This window comes from Diadema antillarum, unplaced genomic scaffold (genome assembly GCF_040938485.1).
Source record: "Diadema antillarum isolate AM-2024a unplaced genomic scaffold, OU_Dant_1.0 seq00001238_RagTag, whole genome shotgun sequence".
NCBI classification, from domain to species: domain Eukaryota; kingdom Metazoa; phylum Echinodermata; class Echinoidea; order Diadematoida; family Diadematidae; genus Diadema; species Diadema antillarum.
Window position 1 is genome coordinate 208,953 of NW_027272025.1, and position 20,483 is coordinate 229,435.

The window sequence follows — 20,483 nt, forward strand, 5'->3', positions numbered from 1 at the left end:
CGGGCATAATTGCATTTGAATGAAGAACAGGAAATTTAAAAATTTTATGTACAAACTATATAGTAAATTTTGAAGGGATGACATATCATATTGACTGTTCAAGAACTGCTTCCCTAAAAAATAACAAAACTTCAAAATGTCATAACTTCCTTACTTTCCATCCAATTTTGATCAAAATTATACCATTGAACTCGTAATATTTTACTCTTTCTTATTGGACAAATATATATTTGGACTAAATTTCCCCTTTAAATGACATAGTAATGATTGTAACATCACAGACCATCTGAAACCACATGCATATAAAAATGGTGAAACATTTCTTCCTATAAAATTGCATGAATAAACATTCAACACTGGACTTCAGCCTTTATTTCAGCAAATACAAGACGCAGTCTTTGGAAGGCAAAGAATTCAAAGTGCATGAGTCACTCTCGAAAGAATCCTTGATATTTTTGTTAGAACTCTCGACAGCAGAAATTATTGCAATTCAAAACTGACGTAAGAACGGCAAATTGACGACGACGACACCACCTTCTTGCTTGTCATGCTGCGACTTCATACTGTATACGCCATATATTTTGCGAGTCTAAATTTTCGCGAATCAGGAATTCCTGACAATTTCGTGAGTGGTTAAATTCGCGATCGTGGAGTCATGTACTGACAGATAAGTGTACACCCATATGTCACATTTACATCGGGATCAGAGTCAATATTTTTGCATGTCTTTAATTTCATGAATAGCACATTGACTCACGAAATTTGTGAAAATAAAAACCTCACGAAATATTCCGCGTATACAGTAAAAGATGCTTCTTTCTCCATGACATACTGTACACTTGGAAGAAAATCTTGACAGATCAAAATCTTCATAATGATTGAAGCACTACCCAAAATATGCCCTATGAATGTAAAAAAGAAATGACGAGTATGATATCATTTTATTTCAGTGTCAAATGCCAAGCCAATGTGATTGAAAATCAATATCAATGCAATGCAGCAAAGAAATATCTTTGTATCACATTCTGAGACTCCTATGTAATGTGTATTATTGGTATACATGTACTGACATTGAAACCCTAACATGTTCAGCCTTTGTTGGACTTGTAGGACAACTTCAGTAATTAACGGTACTTGCCTTGGTATCACTTCTTTCACTGAAGACATTTTACAAATGCTGATCAAACCTGTGAAAAGACTTTTTAGGAATCATAACTGTAGCTAAGTTCTTTACTTGAATGATGCCAATGCATACACAGTCCACTCAATTTTGCATTTATGATATAAAGAGCAGTTAATTTGTATAATCTGTTATTTTGAATATATCTATAATGTGTGTAGTTCAACATCTGAGGCATATATCATATACAGTGTAATACAATGTATCTACATTTACGAGAGAAAAAAATACATTTGGTTGTATTTGTTGCAAAAATATCAATCATATGTTTTAGTAAACAGTATAGGTACAGTGTATATCTGCCATCCAGTGTGGAAAATGATTCAGCACATATCAATATATCTTCAGATTCAATTGCCATCTTCTTTTCTTCTTCTATTGGTAAAGTACAGGCCACCATAGAGTGTATCAGCCATCATTTATATCCAGATGAACACTTAGCTTAACTTCAGTGAACATGCTTATCAGTTTTTACAATCATACAGTACATAACATAATATTCACCTTGGATGTGATGACTTGAAAGTATACCTTATGACATTTGATTCAACATTTTTATTTATTTATATTTTTTATACATATGTAAGTGCAGGTTTTTCTTCGGAATGTCCAGTGACAAACTCATCAGTTAATTCCATTTCTCTTTCAGTTTTTTTGTTTTTGTTTTGTTTTTTGTGTTATTGTTTTTTCTTTGTATCTGCGGAGTCACCACACAATGTTTGAACATTTCACATCTACGTCTCTTTTACTCAAGATAAAAATTGTAATAGTCGCATACAACTACTATCATCCACCCGGTCAAGATACAATATTTGCAATTCTTTAATCCAAGAACTGGACACACGTATAATCAGTGCAATGCCAACATCATACATTTACATCCAGTCTTTGGATTTAGAATTGTAAACATTTAGCAATATATACAGTTTGGGAAGAGAAATACTGAAAACCAGAGAACTGATAAGTGAACAATCTTAATTTGTTTACAGTCTACATCAACAAATCCTAACACATCTACACTCAGGTGCAACACTCTGTATTAGAGAGAGTCTTGTCATGTGTTAGTGTATATACAAGGTTCTTTGTAGCCAAATATAGTTTCTTGATATTTCAGTCTGAAAGAAGGAAGAACAAATATGCAAATTGCCACAGCCTACCTACAACAACATCTCCTTTTTAAACACAAAAGCCTTTATTCCTGGTTAAATGGCATAAACATGTCATGCATATGTAACATTGGGTATCAAAATAGCACTTGTAAGTGGAATAGGACAACAAACCCGCCTTCCAATACACCGCGTTTTCTCTCTTCTATGAATAACTCGATGACATTTGTTCTCCTGAATAATCGACAAGTGCTATTTTGACGCTTGACCGTCTTATGCTGGGTTCCCACTGCCATGCAGATTGTGATAAACGTATTAAAAACAAAAATTCCGCAAATCAGCTACTAATGGCCAATCGTGGTCTCCGTAGCGGATCATCCTACAGTGGGAACGCAGCATTAACAAGGTATGCCAGGTATTAGAAGATGCAGACAGATCAAGTGTTTCAAGAATTTCAGCCTCCTCCAACACCTTCTACCAATTTACAGCATGCCCATCATAGGTATGCGACGTCACTCTGCAGCTCACACAAGAAGTGCAGTCTTGCCACCATACAACCACTACAAATCCTGGGACTGGCAAACATTTAGTGGTGATAAAGTCCTGGTGCCAGTCGTCATTTTCGGACAAAAATTTGTAGGACGCGAGAGAGCTTCCGAAGGAGAGCTCCCACCCACACACAGCAATGTCCAGTCTATCATCGTTGATATGAGTTGTGGTTATGAATTTGATTCCTGAATGGATTCTTGTTAATATGATCTCAAAGTAGTGATGTATCTGATAGTCGGGAATATAGACTTGCTCCATAGCTGAGAATTGGTTGGATAATGCAGCGAAACTGCGTAGATCAAGATACAAAAGTATGAAAATTGCCCCTCTGCCATTTCCCAGTTTTTTTACCCCCAAAATTGCCATCAATGAAACAAATTTTACAGATCGCTCATCCTCAAATTCATTGATTTGGTTCTTCCGGCAAACATGATGCACTATTCTTAGATAACAGGCTCGTCCAGTCTATTCAGATTTGAGTAGTTCAACATGGATTGCACTCGACTCATCATCCCTGTTACACTGAAACCACATTTCTGGGAATATCTTGTCACTCAAGCCTACTGCAGCACAAGCCGGTCACACTCAGCAACAAGTTGCGTTACAGAGTTGCAATGAAACAGGAGGAAGCATGGAATGAGGCGCATTTGCGTACATCTGAGCGATGGTCCTTTTTAGATGCATCTGAGCCACAGTCATGGTTTTAACACATCATAGTTCCTTACACTTTGGAGTTGTATTTGAAAGAGTTTCAGCCTGCGTCATTACAGAGTCATCGCCAAATGGCCCATAAAATGAGTTGTCACTTGGTCTCAAGGAATCAAAGTACAATCAGAGGATACAGTGGCAATGCAACACATTCAAACTAGCTCCTACCATGTTTGACTAGGTTGCAGCATTTCTGACCCAGGAACTCAAGGGCAAGTGAAACACTCATTGCATCTGGCCCCATCCCTTCAAGAAAGCAAAATATAAAAACATTAGACAACTGCATGCACTTGCCCAGTCAGCATCTAACATCAAGGCTCATTACACCTGATTAGCAGTTAAAATGTCTCAACACCACGAGACATCCTACAAGTGCTCTTGGTGTACAGACATCAGTTCACATAAACATATCACCAACTGATTTTGTTCCACTTGGTCCTTGCACGTTCTAAAAACCTTGCAGCACCGTACCCTGTACCTGCAGTTTTGGCTTGCTCACACTTGTCCCGGTCAGAACAGACCCTTGAAACTACATAATACTGTGTGTATTGCATGCTCCCGGTAATGAAGGCTCGTTTCCACAGGGCTCCCTTTGGGCATCATGCAACATACACCTGGCATCTGTGCTTGACAATGCGGTCTATGCTGGGAGCTGACTGGTCCTCTGCAGCAGGGGGCATGGAGGTCGTAGGAGATGACCTGCACACAAGAGGAGGATAACGGTTCAAGGAGAAAGTGTAATACTTCTACTGTCAACCTTTCATGCAACAAAATCCTAGGATAATTTCGCTGCAGAAACTTTCATCTTGTCTTCACTAAATTTGCAAAGCTGAATTTCACTGCATATTTTATATTGGAGACTGGCTGGATGGAGCTAGAACTTTCAATTCATTGAATCTGCACAAAATTAAACAAAAACATTTTAAAAATTTGCCAATTTGAGAGAGAAGTATTATCTTCAATCTTCTCAACAGAGTAGCCAAATTAAGGACCAGTTATGAATAAAGTGATTTATAGACACTTTGGATAATTCTGCAAATGAAATAATAATGCTAGTATCAGCTTAAAACAAAGCACAAATGAAAGAGAAACTTTTATTCTACTTGATGCAATACTAACAATAAATGGTACAGTACAGCAACAAATACAGCACGTCACCAAAGAAACATATTTTCTGGGGTTTGCTGGGTCTAAACGGGGGAAAAATATACAGTCCTTGTCCATGGACAGATGAGTAAGAGAGATACAGATAAATATGTGAACATCCCAGGACAGACAATCCCCAACAATATTTGTAGACAGAAAGAAATGAAACAAAACAAAAGAGAGCTGATGATGATCACTCACTTGTTGATGCCCTTCACTACACAAGAATAGAAACGAGATGGGTTTACCTGATTTCTGGGTCACTTTCTGCACTTCCATCCCTTTGGAGGTCACCTGACTGGTTGTCGTGGTGACCGGCATCCCCTACGGACTCACCGCTGAATGAGTGGGAGCGAATCCCGGCCAAGAACTTCCTACAGGTGAAGTACATACAGGAGAACATGCACTCTATGTACAAAGAGTTTCATTTCACATCTGACTATTTCAATCTGTTTGCTCTTTCAAATAATGTAAACATCACTCAGAACATCCCAGTAGATTTGAATTGATTTATGATTAGATGTTGATCTAGTTGTGATTGACTTTACTGCAGAGGGGGGGGGGGGGGGGGGGTTTGCTGCATAAATACAAAGCATGACATTTATTTGCTCTTATACTTTATGTATGGTAATGCATGGCACAAAGGCATCTAGACATACATAGATATCACAGTCTACAAAGAAACTTTAAATGAAATCCACTGGGTAACAACCAAGAAATTGCAATTATAAATATTTTTGCAAATCATTTATCTGGTCATGGAGACCTTTGGCCCTGCACAAGATGGATCAACGAACAGCACAATTTTTCTTTGAAGTTCATCCTCTTTGTTTTCTGCCAAGTTTTTTTTTAATCACATGTTTAACCCATTGAGGACAAGTCAATTTCGGTATAACACGCATTTCCCATAGACATGTGCCCAAGTACACTTGGGACATGTACATGTATACTTGGGACAAGTCTTCAACGGGTTAAGGAAGGCAAGTTCCATTAATTTTTGGAGAGGTGTGTCCAAGTCAACTCATGACAAAAATATGTGGACAAATTGAAAAAGTTGTCTCACACATTTAGGATGAAGTAACATTTATGATACATTCAACACAGACATACTAAAGCTTTTCGACATGCACTCATCAGAGTAAAATCGCAAAACTAACGTGCGTACTGCGGTGGATGGTGGCAATTCGGCCATTGCTCACCACTTGATGAACAACCAAGAGTGCGCGGAACAATACTGTTCATCTTGTTTTAAGGTTCTCAGCCGAGCGAGAAGTTTCACGCATCTGCGCATGCTCGAAGCAGTATACATTCAGCTCACGGACCCCATTCTGTGCCGTCAGAAAGAGTTCGTAAGAACGCTTGCATTATTTTAGCATTAATCAACCAACGGCTGGCAGCAAGGCTAATTTTGTTTACCTTGACAGCCAATCACAGCTCGCCATTCGCCCGTATGGTTTCCTTCCTTTATATAGTTTCGTTTCTGGCTTTCTGTTCATTCATGCGATTTTACTCTGATGAGTGCATGTCGAAAAGCTTTACCAACAAGTATGTCTGTGTTGAATGCTATTTTCCGATTTTGCAGTACCAAGCACTTATTCATTTATGATACACAATCTGAAATACGGAATCTTCATACATGACAAGTGGAATCAGATTTCTAAACAGTTGAATTGTAAATACTGCAGTGACAAATGGACAAAATCGATATTTTTTCTAATGTTTAATACATGTCATGTTGTTCATATGTTTTGTACATTTTTTTGTAAAAAGCTTGTAAACAACACAAATATCCTGATATGGATATTAAATGATTGACTTGAATAGAGTAATGGGACTAGCTTTCTCCAAATGGTTGCTGAAAAAACTAGAAATGTCGCTACAGCGACTGGTTATACCCCCGCCAAACAACATTTCATAAGCTTTGGTCAAAAAACTGAGGAAGTAGTTAAATCCGAAAGATCTTTCCTTGATCTTCTGCCATTAATATGCCGTTACCATGGCAACGTACTTTCGGGTACTGTCGAAAAATGCGTCTTGCACATCTACAACCAAAGGCACACATCTGTACCAAATTTCATGGAAATTGGGCAAAAACTGAGGAAGTAGTTTGCAACACAAAATTTTCCATCATTTTGGCTCATAATATGTGAGCTGTTACCATGGCAACATACTTTTTGTCACTGTCAAGAAATGTGTCATGCTGACCTATATCCTAAGACAAACATTCAATATGAATTCCATGAGAATTGGAAGAACACTGATGAAGCAGTTTTGCCATGAAGCATTTTGCCCTATATTTTACCAATAACATGCCGTTACCATGGCAACGCACTTTTTGCCACTGCGGAAATATGTGTCTTGCACATTAACATATTCAGATGAACATCTGTACCTAATTTCATAAAAATTGATCAAAAACTGTGGGAGGAGTTCGCGACGCAAGATTTGTACCCATTTTTGCCCATAGTATGCCGTTACCATGGCAACGTACTTTTGGGTACTGTCAAAAAATACGTCTTGCACATCTACAACCCAAGGCACACATCTGTGCCAAGTTTTATGGGAATCGGTTGAAAACTGAGGAAGTAGTTCGCGACGCAAGATTTGCAACGGACCGACCGCCCGACCGACCGTCCGCTGATTCCTATATACCCCCTTCAAACTTCGTTTGGCGGGGGTATAATAATTACTCATACTAAACCAACCACTGTGATCTAGATACAATTCAGGTGAACACTGTTGAAGTAATTTTCCAGTCTTTTACAGGACTTTTTGCCAACAACTTCCTCTGTTGTAAACCTGTCCCATTTCCTCTCTGCTACATGCCAGGTCACTCGACATGACCTCTGCGGTACGTTCCACAGTTTACTTGAATGAGTCACACTCGACCAAATCATTGCAACCAGGGCAATGTGGAGTACCAAACGAGAACGGAAAAGAAAACTGCTATTAAATCAACAGTTACTCAGGAGACACGCTGGCTAATGTGGAAGTTTGTTTGCTTCATGACGAGTGGAGAAACCTTCTTTATAGGGTCCTCCTATTCGAAAAAAAAAGAAAAAAAACAATGTTCAGAGATGGAATTTGGTATCTGGATTTAGGTGTCATAAAAAGGCCAATCTGGGCAAAGATACTAGCATAGAAGGGAACTGGCTGGGACAAAATGGTAACATTAAAAGCATCATGCACAATGTGTTCTCTGTTAAAGCCGTTGAGGACGGGCTGATTTTACTACAACACGCACTTCCCATAGACACCTGCCCAAAGTATACTTGGGACTCGTCTTCAACGGGTTAATGGGTTAAAGAACAACAACAACAACAACAACAACAAATATGTCTTTTTATATGTCTCTCACACAGCATTTCAGTACCCGGTATGTCTTCATTTTGTCTCTTTGTTGTTGTTGTTGTTGTTGTTGTTTTGTTTTGTTTTTTGTTTTGTTTTTTGTATTTTTGAACACCATACAGGTCCATCTTACTTGATGGGGTGAGCACTGGCTGGAGAGAGGGACATCTGCCTGGTCAGCGCACTTTTTCTCCTGATTAGGACACTGTTCGGTCCGATGCTGAACACCTTCCGCAAGGCCACGGGGCTATTGGAGGTGGCTGTCGTGGTTGTGGGGTTGGGCTGCTCTGCTGTGGGGGTACCGGAAGACTGGGGTGATGCATTCTCTGGCAGTGAGTTGGGGGCAGAGGACGAGGATGTTGCCGTGGCGACGGACGAGACAGGAGATGAAGAATGAGGAGATGACTTGGAAGGCAGGGATACTACAGATGATATCTTACTGGCTAAGGGCTGGGCGGCATACTGGAGCTTCATTTTCATGTACTTTCCAAGCTGCACAGGAAATCAATGCAATTCAATTAGATTTATTTCACAAACATTCACACATAACACACACACACACACACACACACACAAATCAATGTGGAAATGTCAGCTTGTGAATAAACTGGGTAACCTTAAGATTCTGCATGACTTTTCAAAAGAAAGGCGAAAAAAATGATACAACTGCATTATTTTGTAACTTGAGCTGCTTGAAATATTTTGAAGAGCTACAAATGATCTTGTCTTCTTAATTCTGCTCCATTTATAACTAAATTGAGCAAAACAATATAAACATAAGAAAATAATTTACTTGCTATAATTGTATGATAAAACCTTGCACATCAAAAGGGGGCACACTGCTTTAGTCAGAGTACAATGCCAAATCAATCATCCTTCCAAAAGAGATATATTTATAAAAGATTATGCAATTGTTTATTTTACTCCACACTTTATCATTTTGGTTTCTCTTTCATGAAAATGAAAAAGTCAATATAAATATAGAATAGCAATATATAAGTTATTTGACGGTTCAAGCATTGATTGGATAACTCAAACTGGACAATTACTTCACAGACAATGTACGATGATCGCCATTGTAATGTCAATGTTGTGACAAGAGCAATTATTACCTTTCAAACATTTTGTACACAAAAATAAGGACATTAGAGAGGATATATTTGTAAAAAAATAATCAATAATATTGTATTAGGGATGTGAAAGATAGGATGTACAACAATTTGACGACTACAAAGGTACTAGGGTGTCATTTGCAACTGTTATTTTCATGGAGGGACTGTTTTTCTGAAAGTCTGAACTTGTTGACATTTCCTGCAATTCCTTCAAACATGGCATCCTATACTGAGACTTTCCTCTTTTTCTGTACTAGCCAGATGTCAAGGGAGCTGTCACACTGACCTCCTGTATGCCGGCTTGCAACGCCTGGAACGTGATAGGCACTTTAATGGTTGACCCCTTCTTAGACGGACCGAGCTGCTTGACCGGTTCCTGACAAACTAACCTACCAGCTACATTGGAGTTTTCTAATCTGTCACCTGAGAAGGAGGATCACACAATAGTATACACATAGATCACACATACACTATTTTATGTCATATAAAATAGTTGATCAGATAAATAATGTACATCTGAATTTTGATTAATTTCACGTGGTCACTGAAGAAAAAAAAATTAAGTGCTTATAGGAAGCAAGCAGATACAAGGCAACCTGCTTTCTGGGGACTACCGGTACTAACACTGTATTAAAGGACAATATACCTTGTCTATTTGTTCTGCCAATGTTGCAAACAGACCAAAATCAAAGCATTGTAGGCTTTATTTTAGCAAACATTCGCCAACAGCTCATGAACAACATACAAGTAACTTTTTGGGTAGACCTAAAGAGCAAAAATAGCTAAGACATGCAAGTTGTACATGCTATTTACATTCCAAGCAAAATCACAGACAATATCTATGGATATAACATGAAATATGGGTGAAAGAATGGTTTGTTTCCTTTTGAACAGAGCTCGAGTGATGTCATGGCAATTCAAGATTGGAATAATCATGTTAGAGTATACTGATCATCAAGCACTGTTTATTTCTGCTCTGAAGACACTAAACCAGAAAAGAAAAACAAACAAACAAACAGACAAGTAGCCTTCAACTTTTACATTGCAGGAAATGCAATATTTACTGCAGATGGTATTAGAAATTTCAAGACAAGATTTCATATAATACTGATATGACATGAGAAATGCTAAATGCAATCATGTATAAATTAGTGATGAATTGTGAGAATTTGATATCCTCTTCATGTCCGACAGGACCATTTGTAAATGACCTAGATTAAAATGATGTGATGTGACATGTGTAACTTGTGACGATGATTTCAGGACAAAATAAAACCAGTGTAGCTTCCTATATTTGTGAAGAGAAGAGCGACTATAATTAACCATACACCCGAACATTCAGACTGCAAAGGCCAGAGATCCCTGCACATCAATTAGACATTTTCAAATTCAGCAGTGCAATGCTGAGCATCAATAACATTATTGACTGCATATAATCACATTTTCAGTCCCTTTTGCACATTCTATTAAGCTTTTATAAAATAAAGATTCTCTGAACAAAATGAGAAATAACTGAATTAGTTTCATAAACAAAATAAACATAGAGAGAAATTACTGGCATTAGTTTCATAGACAAAATCACATGCATTTATGCTGGCTACTATTGACATGTGAGATGTATGACGTGCAATTAAGGAATCATGCATTCGTTGCACATTACACAGGGATGATGTATTCAACATGACCATGACAAGCAGAAGACAAAACTGCACAATGCATGCAATACTAGTAAAGCTTAAAGGGATAGTGTAGTATTGGTGGAGATGAGGATGGAGCTCTGAATTTTTTGCAAGATACCAAGAAACCACTTATGAAATACTACAAAACACACCATTTTATGAGAAATTCAAAGCTTATTTGATGAAAATTGATTTTGGAATGGCCAAGACATCTGAAAACAAGGTAAAGCAAAGCAATTGCAATAAAAGGTGGGTCCCACCTTTTATTATGATCACTCCACTTTGCATATCTCAGCCATTTCAAAACTAATTTTATCAAATAAATGCTGAATTCATCTTGGAATTACATGTTCTTTCTTATTTTATGAGAGGTTTCTCATTATTGCTGCAAAAAACTTTCGGCCCATAAACCTTAGATGAAGTTAGGTCTCCATCAAAACTATACAACCCCTTTAATCCCATGGGTCCATAATTGTAAAAGTATCAATGAGAGCAAAGCACTGAAAAAACCCATCTGGATAGTTCAATGTCAAGAGTAGGACATTGTTCAATTGGTCATGTGAAGATTACATGCCTACTAATCTGTAAAGTATAAGTACTACCATTTGTTTTCAATATTTCCGTCCACATAAGCAGCACTACTAGTAAAGGAGTGCACAAAACTTACATAAAAAGATGGCTTTTCATATATATCTACAGTAAAAAAAAATGCACAGCAGATCAACAACTTTCTCAACAGACATTAATTTATAGCATGTTCAATTTAATACTTGTCAGAAGAAGAATTAAAAGTGTTATGGGCAAAAGCAGGTTACAAACTAATACAATTACATGAAGTGAACATAAACAATACAGAATTAAGTCTGAGAATTTCAAGCCAAAATATCGGCAAATAGCCCAATCTGCAATTGATTGGGTCAGACAAAAAAATATGATGTGTACAACATCCAAGAGACATAATATGTGACTGTCCAGCTCAAAACACACAAAATGTCACAGATTACTGTGTTGTTGGTGGTGGTATTTTCTGTAATAGACTAAAATATGTCATTTGGGTTGACCATTCAATTTCTTTAAGTTTGTCTTACCTGGGAGAGTAATTTTTTCTCTGCCTACTGTCAAGATTTGATGGCTTAAAACAAAACTGAATTGAGATATTAGCAGCTTTTCTGGACAATATTTGGGGGGGATAGGAACTGCTTCACTGGGAATTTGATACTTCTGCAAAGCATGCTTCCTCTTTTCTCCCTTTTCTATGAAATTCCAACTTAGAAAAATATCAATTATTTAAATCACTTTTTGAATGGGTTAGGATGGTCCAATCTCAACAAGTTATACTATTTGAAAGATTAGAACTCTATTCTTTTAAACTATGTAGAAAAGTGGATCCATTCATTTTGGTCTACTTTATGTATGTAGGTTTTGAGCAGGGCAGTCACATATATACACAATATTCACACACACACACACACACACACACACACACACACACACACACACACACATAGTAATTACGCGTCTATGGTGGAAACCGAGGACCTGTTTTATCCACAAGAATTTTACCACATAACCGAGGACCTGTGTGTAAGTAGGACTCTTGTCAACTGAGGACTCATTCGTATCTTACTATCCAACCGAGGACAATGCTATTAAATCGAGGACCTATAAACATGTACTCATACATGCAAAAGCAGACCATTTGGAATAGTCTGCAAAGTGAGGATGTCCTCGGATCTCTGTGTGTCCTCGATTTAAATGTAAAGTTCGTAGGTGTGTCGTTTTCCACAATGGGTAAGTGCAACACACACACACACACACTGGTTTCTCAACTGCAGTGCATGATTTTTACTTTAAAAAAATATAAACACTATGCACAACACTTTTGAAGTACAAATTTAAATTTAACTTTGTGCTGGAAATCCTGGATACAAGTCTAGCAGGAATATGAATTACTGTGTGTCCGAAGTACTTGTAGTGCAAAATCTACAAAAATTAATGTGCTTCAAATATTTATAGTTTCACAGCGGCTTGTCCCTCAAAACATGCATTTTTAATGCCCTTCAAGACTCTGCCTCTTGTATATTAATTGGCAACACCAGAAGATGAAATGATCATATTTTACAAACATTTCAAAGGACTTATATAACATGCAGACGTATTTCCTGTGTATTCCTTTAAAAATGATGGAGGTGGTGGGGGGGGGGGGGGGGGGCTGTAGTCCTGGAAGGGTAGACACAAATTACACAGCAAGATGAATATGTTTGCCTCCACAAGCCTTGACACAAGTACATTTGTGGCCACTGGCGTGAGATAAAAGCTCAAATAACAAAGGCGTGCCACACCTGAACAAAGCAATGTTATTGCAACAGGGATGTCTGGAACGTTGTGTAAGTATGCACAGCAAGTACGCACACTCTCTTGTTACTACACATTCTATGTACATTATGCACTCTTTTGAATATCCTCTTTTTAACCACACATGCACACACATACAAACACACACACACACACACACATACACACACACCATAAAGAGAAAGCAATAGGTGTGGTACAGTATTGGACGAATTAAGTGGATTTTGGTTAAATGCATGCAATACACTAATGGGATTATAATCAATGACTGAGTAATATTGAATTACACAATGCCAGATTGAATATAATGCGTTGGATGTGGTTTATTACGAAAGTGGAATAGATTTTTTTTTTTTTTTTTTTTTTTTTGGGGGGGGGGGGGTATTGCTGTTGTTTACAAATCACAAGCTATGGCAATTAAAAAGCAATAAAGGGTGAAAATATGAGGCCAGTGGCATGTCATGGCAATAACACCAGTTACCCTCAGTGGAATCTTCTTCGTAGACATCAATTTATTACATTAACACTGTGTGTATCTTGGAAGGTGTTTGGTGTATGGCTACAACTCATATACTGCATTTTAACAGAATCAAACTCAAATCTAAATGAGGTACACCTGTACAGACTTTCCTTCCTGGATACTGGATTCAAGACAAAACACTTCCACATTGTCTTCCATTTCAAATATTCAATCAGATTAAGAATGTGATTCAAGTCATGATGCAATTAATTCAGAAACATATGTACCTTGACTGCAACTGACTGAAAAATTGCCCACATCGACGTAGCATCTCAACGGAAGAGTTTCATGGATTTGAACATGTGCACCTTGTTTCTGAGAACATGTTAACATCTTGTAGCACACAGTTTTGTTACCATAAACTGTACATATACAATAATGTATGGGAACCTTTACTGAATGCAACAAATTGGTGGTATTTTGATTGGCCTTCATCTCATCCTGAAGGGATGGAAAAAAAATGGAAACAAAATAATTAGAAAAAAATCCCTTTGTGTGAAACAGGACTTTGGATCCTCCACAAATTGAGTTGTCCTGAACAAAATGGATCCAATGTAAATATTTTTCAGGGTGAGGCTCTTGATGACAGTCAAACATAATGCAAATGCAGAGGGAAAAAAAACATGAGTGAAACGTGTAACAAAAATCTCTACAGCAGAAGAGAGGCAGAGAGAATGGAGAGAAAGAGAAGAGGTAGAGACGGAAGTAGACAGACATTTAATCTACATCTAATATTGAATTACTCAAAATTGAGCCGTGGAACAAATACAGACTGAGTGAGCATATGCTGTCATGTAATGTTGGCCTATGGCACAAATACTTCCACAGAGGCACTCTATTTTGGGTTTATGTTAACTTGATAGAAACAAAAATTATGTAGTACAGCTTGAAGGGCCACCAATACTGTAAGACCAGAAATGTTTGCATGCATTTTAATTTCGTGAATTCTAAGAGAGCCAAGATTCGCAAAATTAAAATGCAAGCGAAAGTTTTCGTCTACACGACATTGTACATGCACTGAATGCCAGTGGCAATTCACAAAAAAAAAATTTATGCCACAACAAAGGCCATCTGCTCCAATTTGCAAAAATTTCATGCCGCGAAAATATAACAGTACTTTGAAATGGCCTGATCAATATTCAAAGTCATATTGAAGAAAGAGAGTGGCCATACCCCAACAAGATCTATCTCCAAGTTAACCAGTTGAAATGCACTATCATCTCTCAATTTTTACCAAGTTACTTGGTCAGATTCCTTGTAAAGCTTGTCAATTTCTTGCATGACATTATACACTTGACTTTGACCTTTGACCATTGATGTGGTGCCTGACATCTCAACATTAAATGCACAGTCATATAGACAAATCATGTCATTACAAGACCGTAAAACACACTGTCTTTTTAATATAAATGTGCAAGGACATGTAAATAGGTCTGTATAGTATCAAATCTTACAAACTTTCCATACAAACTTACTTCTACTAGTAAGAAGCTACATAAGCACACTTGAAGTATAAGACCCCAAGTTGCTCATGCGAACACAAACTGAAGATCCCCCCCCCCCCTCTCTCTCTCTCTCTCTATCTCTCTCCATCTCTCTCTCTCTGGCATGCATGTGCCTTTCAAAAAAAAAATGAAGTGATCTCAACTTCAATTATAATTTTCTCGCTTAAAGGTGCACAGTCCCGGTAGTGTAGAGGGCGCTGTTGATGATACTGCCGATCACCATTAGCATTGAAACGAAGATTACCGAAGTTGAGCTGTCATCAAGAGTAAAGTGCGTAGGTGTTGCTAAGTAACGTTGCCTTCGTTGTCTTCTCTGTGCATCGCGCAGTCTGTAGCAATGCCAGGGTGCGTGCATATGTGCTTGTTATTATGACATCACAAAAGAAGTTTGCTAAAGCTGTCATCCCCCTCAGCCGAATCATGAGCTGAACTGTGATCGGACCACTGACTACAGTGAAACAAACTTCTTCGGACTCGGGGAAGTGGGCCACAGCGTAAGCGCTAAAGAGGAGTCGATAGCGTAGGTCTCTATAGGAAACTTGCGCCGTGTGCCCGCGTATGCACTTGACTAAAACACCGGGACCATGCACCTTTAACCTGCAGGCTTTCTTCTGATTAGTATCTAACAATGCAGCAGTGGGTTACAAAGAGTAACTGAAGACATACTGTACAAACAGTAATTTTAAATGGAAAGTGATCAATACATTGTATATTGTTTGCACTGTGACACTGTGATGGAACACACATACCAATGGTAGTATCTGTCATATTATAAGTGACTGATGACGTATTGATTACGATATTGGTGTAACTTTGGTGATATCAACAGAGACACAAGCACAGTGATAAGATACACATATAATGATATGTAGTATATACAGGGAGATGGGTGCATAGTTCTTGGCGAACAAAGTGCATGTATGTATATCAGGTGAATGTGTAATGATTATTAAGTGCTCAGCATACAGTTTGTACATAACTATAGTTGTCAGATTTGGTTCATACAATGTACCAATATAAATCGATACTTCATACTTTAACTGGTTACATTTGATAAACGACACATAGTCTGTGGGGTGACAAGACTTTGTATCTCAGATTTTGGTAAAAGTCATTTCTTTGGATGAATTTTGATGATCACTTTAAATTAAAGGGACTGTACAGTACTGGTTGAGGTGGGGATTCATGTTTTGAACATTTCTAAGTGAGATAATGAGAAACCTCTAATGAAATATGAAAGAGCATGTAATTTTAAGAAGGATTCTACTTTTATTTGATGAAAATTGGTTTTCAAATGGCTGAGATATCCAAAAAAGTGATAATAATGACAGGCGACAGGCCACACCTTTTATCAGGATCTCTTTGTTTCACCTTGTTTTTTGATATCTCAGCCATTTCAAAATCGATTTTCATTAAATAAACTTTTGATACCCCTTAGAATTGCACGCTCTTTGACATCTCATAGAGTGGTTTCTGAATATCTTGCAAAACGTTAAAAGCTAAATCCTCACCTCGACCAGAACTGTACACACCGTAATAATGGTCAGTACAAATCCGGGCTGTCGTATCCCCAAAATGAAGCCACCATGGCATGTCAAAGGACAGGCAATCCCATTTAACCACACTTTGGCTGCCATGTGTTTTTCACTCTCCTGAACATTTGACAATTTTGAGATACAAGGTTTTGTCATCCTAACAGGAACAAGTGATTGCCCAGCTTAAACGCACAAAAAAGTATGCCAAAATGAATTTCCACCTTTCTACACAGTTTCAGAATATCAAAGTTCTCAGCTTTAAAGATGTATAACTTGTTAAAATGGGACCATCCTAACCCATTCATCAAAAATAGATTAAAATAAGATGGAGTTAGGAGGTGCAGTTTAATAAAAAAGGGAGTAAGTAGGGTCACTTAGGGGTGCTCTGCAGAAGTATCAATGAAAACTTGTGTCATTTTCCAGCAAAAGCAGTGCCTGTTCGAAGAAATACGATCCAAAATACCGAGCTAATACCTGGCTGTCTGTTTTGTTTTAAACCGTCAAATTCTCCTACTTTCAGTGGTAGAGAAAAGATTGCTCTCCGAAGGTACGACAAACTTTAATAATTTGAGTCGGTCTACCCAAAGGACATATTTTGGTTCATTACAGAGAACTCTTAATCTGGGACTTTTTGTGGGAATTGAGCTGGGCAGTAACATTGTCACAAATGTACACACTAGTACATGTATGATGTACTGTATGCATGGTTGTTTTAATGTGTATCTACACAGGTGGACCAGATTAATGGAGAACATTCTATTTGGTATACATATAGTACATACAGGCTGACCAGATCAGTGGAGAATTTTCTAGGTGGTATACAATGTAGCTATACAGTACATGCATGGAATAGGAAAAACATTATAGCTCACTCAATCTAGAATGATTTCACCCATTTCCAGAATGTTCTGGGAAGTGCTAACATATTTGGCTGAGTGAGGCACTGTCCCTGTAGCCCAATGTGATTGGTAGTTATTCTTGGTAATGATGTTTTGTACATAGTTAGGCAGTGAGTCATCCAGGTTTCCTGGAACTCGGACTGGCTAGTAGGTTGGAGAGAGTTATAGAATGTGCTAGAAGGGGGTGAATGGATAGTATATAAGCCAGAGAAATTCTGCAGTAAGCAGAGTACCCAACACCTCTGCTCTGAGAGTTACGTCACTTCTGGCTCTGAAGCGACTTGTTATAGTCAGTCCTGTGTTACCTGCTGACCTGTTATGTTTGTGGAGATACTTGGCCTGGGAGACATTTTGCCTGCAGAGAATTAATGTGCCTTCATTGGACTCCATATTTTAATGTCAACGGACATTGCTACGGCAAAGCTGTGACGGGCTGGATTCCTAGGTGGACAATATTAAGTGAATCATCATTCAACGCATCAACTGGATGTGGTCGTCACAACATTTGGACTCTGCACGTTTCGCCGTGGACGTATATCGTGGATTTTACCCCGGATCTATACCGTGGACTATCGTAACCTGTACCTCTGGAGTTACGTCAGAGGAATCATTCATCGGTGCATCGCGGGTCATTCGTTTGTGCATCAAGCATCGTATTTGGACATTTCCAGGGATATTGCGTGTAATGCGTACGTAAGTGATTCTATTACTGACTTATATTTATTTCTATTGATCATTATTGTACTGATGTGAAACCAATTACCAGTCTGTACCTACAATATCACTGTTAATAAACCGCCTGAACATCAGTTGATTGTTTCTTTTGTGCGATCATTCTCGGAGTGATTTTGGTCGTAACAAAATTGGGGGCTTGTCCGGGAAGTGAATTTAAAGCCAAAACTTAGAATTTGGAACGTTCCGGAAGCCAGAATATTGGTACAGACATAATACCAGTTGAGTTAGTTGTTCAATTGTATATCGTGTGTAATACAGTGTGACAATGTCAATCAGTACAATGGATGTTCAGGCATTTGTTCAGAGGACAGATTTGTCCCTCAAAGATTTGCAAAGGTTACGCAAATGTGATTTGACTGCTATTGCACAGCATTTGAATGTTGATGTTCCACAAGGTGTAAGAAAGTCAGAAATTCTTGACTTAGTAGCTGGTCACATGGAGCTCAAAGAAGAAATTCATACTCCTGATCAAGCTCAAATTTCAGATCAGACACGGCTTGAGCTTGCTAAATTGCAAATGAAGGAGAAAGAAATGGAAATGGAGAAAGAGAAGATGAGATTGGAAAGAGAGAGGGAGAAAGAACAAAAAGAACTGGAAATGAAGAAACTTGAAATGGAACAGAAGAAATTTGAAGTGGAGCAGCAACTGAAATTGCGTGAGATGGAATTGACTCATGCACAAACTGTTGGAAATCGTGAAAGGGCTCCCTCTGAATTTGATTTGGCCAAGAACATTCGATTGGTGCCAAAGTTTGAAGAAAACAGAGTTGATGCATATTTTGTGTCATTTGAGAAGGTGGCTAACAGTTTGAACTGGCCACAGGAATTTTGGCCCTTGCTCCTTCAAAGTGTGTTTGTCGGCAAAGCAGCCGATGTGTACTCATCTCTCTCTGAAGAGCAATCACGTGACTATGCTACAGTCAAGAAGGCAGTGTTGAATGCTTATGAGTTGGTGCCAGAGGCGTACAGACACAAGTTCAGAAATTCGTACCGCAAACCAGGCCAGACACATGTTGAGTTTGCTCGTGAAAAAGAAATGATGTTTGATAGGTGGTACAGATCCCTGAAAGTGGATCAGGACTTTGATAACCTACGTGAGGTTGTTCTCTTGGAAGAATTCAAAAAGAGTGTTGCTTTCAGTGTGAGGTCACATTTGGATGATCACAAAGTGACAAGTTTGCATAAAGCAGCCTTGATGGCTGATGAGTATGAGCTGACCCACAGAAATGACAACAGACCACCTTTCAGGAATTTCTCTGGAAATAAGAGAGACAAAAATCAGTCGAGCAATCCAAAGAATGCTGGTCCTGAAAAAGGCCCGAGTTCTGAAACTTCATTGGCACCAAAGCCTCAATCTGACAAAGGGTCCAGTACAAGTGCAAATGTCATCAAATGTTTTCACTGTAACAAGACAGGGCATGTAAAGTCACAGTGTTGGAAGTTGCAAAACAAAACAAAGAAGGACTTGGGATTTGTTATGTCAAAAAGTGTCCTACCCGAAAACAGTGTCCCGTTCAGTGAAACACAGGCCATTGAAAGTCAGTCTCCCAAATTCAAAGATAGGCTGAAGCAGGTGGATGAGAGCTATCGTAGCTTTTTGTTTGATGGTGAGGTGACCCCATGTACCTCTGGTGAGGCAGGTAAGCCAGTGGTCATCCTGCGGGATACGGGGGCCTCTCAGTCGTTGATGGTGGATGGTGGTATGACTTTTCCACCAGATAGTGCAGTGAATGCAAAAGTCTTGATTCAGACTGTTGATGGCAGTTATATGTCAGTGCCACTGTATAGAGTGGATTTGAAGTGTGACCTAGTTTCTGGTCCTGTCACTGTTGGAGTTGTTCCTGAGTTGCCCATGGCAGGCATTGACTTCCTGTTGGGGAATGACTTGGCTGGGGACAAGGTGGTTGCGTCTCCAGTTGTTTCGGAGAAACCAGTGGTGGTTGCTGAAACTGAGCAGTTGCAGGAGGAGTTTCCTGGGATTTTCCCAGATTGTGTTGTGACTAGGTCTCAGGCTCGTAGAGCTGTTCAAGATGATGCGGATTCTGTTGATGTGGAGGAGAATTCCGGTGTTTGGTTGGCAGAAACCTTTTTCAAGGATTTGAATGA

General features: G+C 38.6%; 1 protein-coding gene across 1 annotated transcript in view; it reads right to left on the bottom strand.

The window, feature by feature from the left end:
* Positions 1–2,680: 2,680 nt before the first annotated feature.
* The window catches only part of LOC139745170 (trafficking protein particle complex subunit 14-like), a 32,389-nt gene continuing 14,586 nt past the window's right edge, over positions 2,681–20,483 (bottom strand). The window contains exons 8-11 of the mRNA XM_071655580.1: positions 9,436–9,572; positions 8,171–8,529; positions 4,938–5,063; positions 2,681–4,242 (exon numbers count right to left, since the gene is read on the bottom strand). Coding sequence (XP_071511681.1) covers positions 4,143–4,242; positions 4,938–5,063; positions 8,171–8,529; positions 9,436–9,572 — 722 coding nt within the window. The 3' untranslated portion in view covers positions 2,681–4,142. The remainder of the gene's footprint in view (positions 4,243–4,937; positions 5,064–8,170; positions 8,530–9,435; positions 9,573–20,483) is intronic.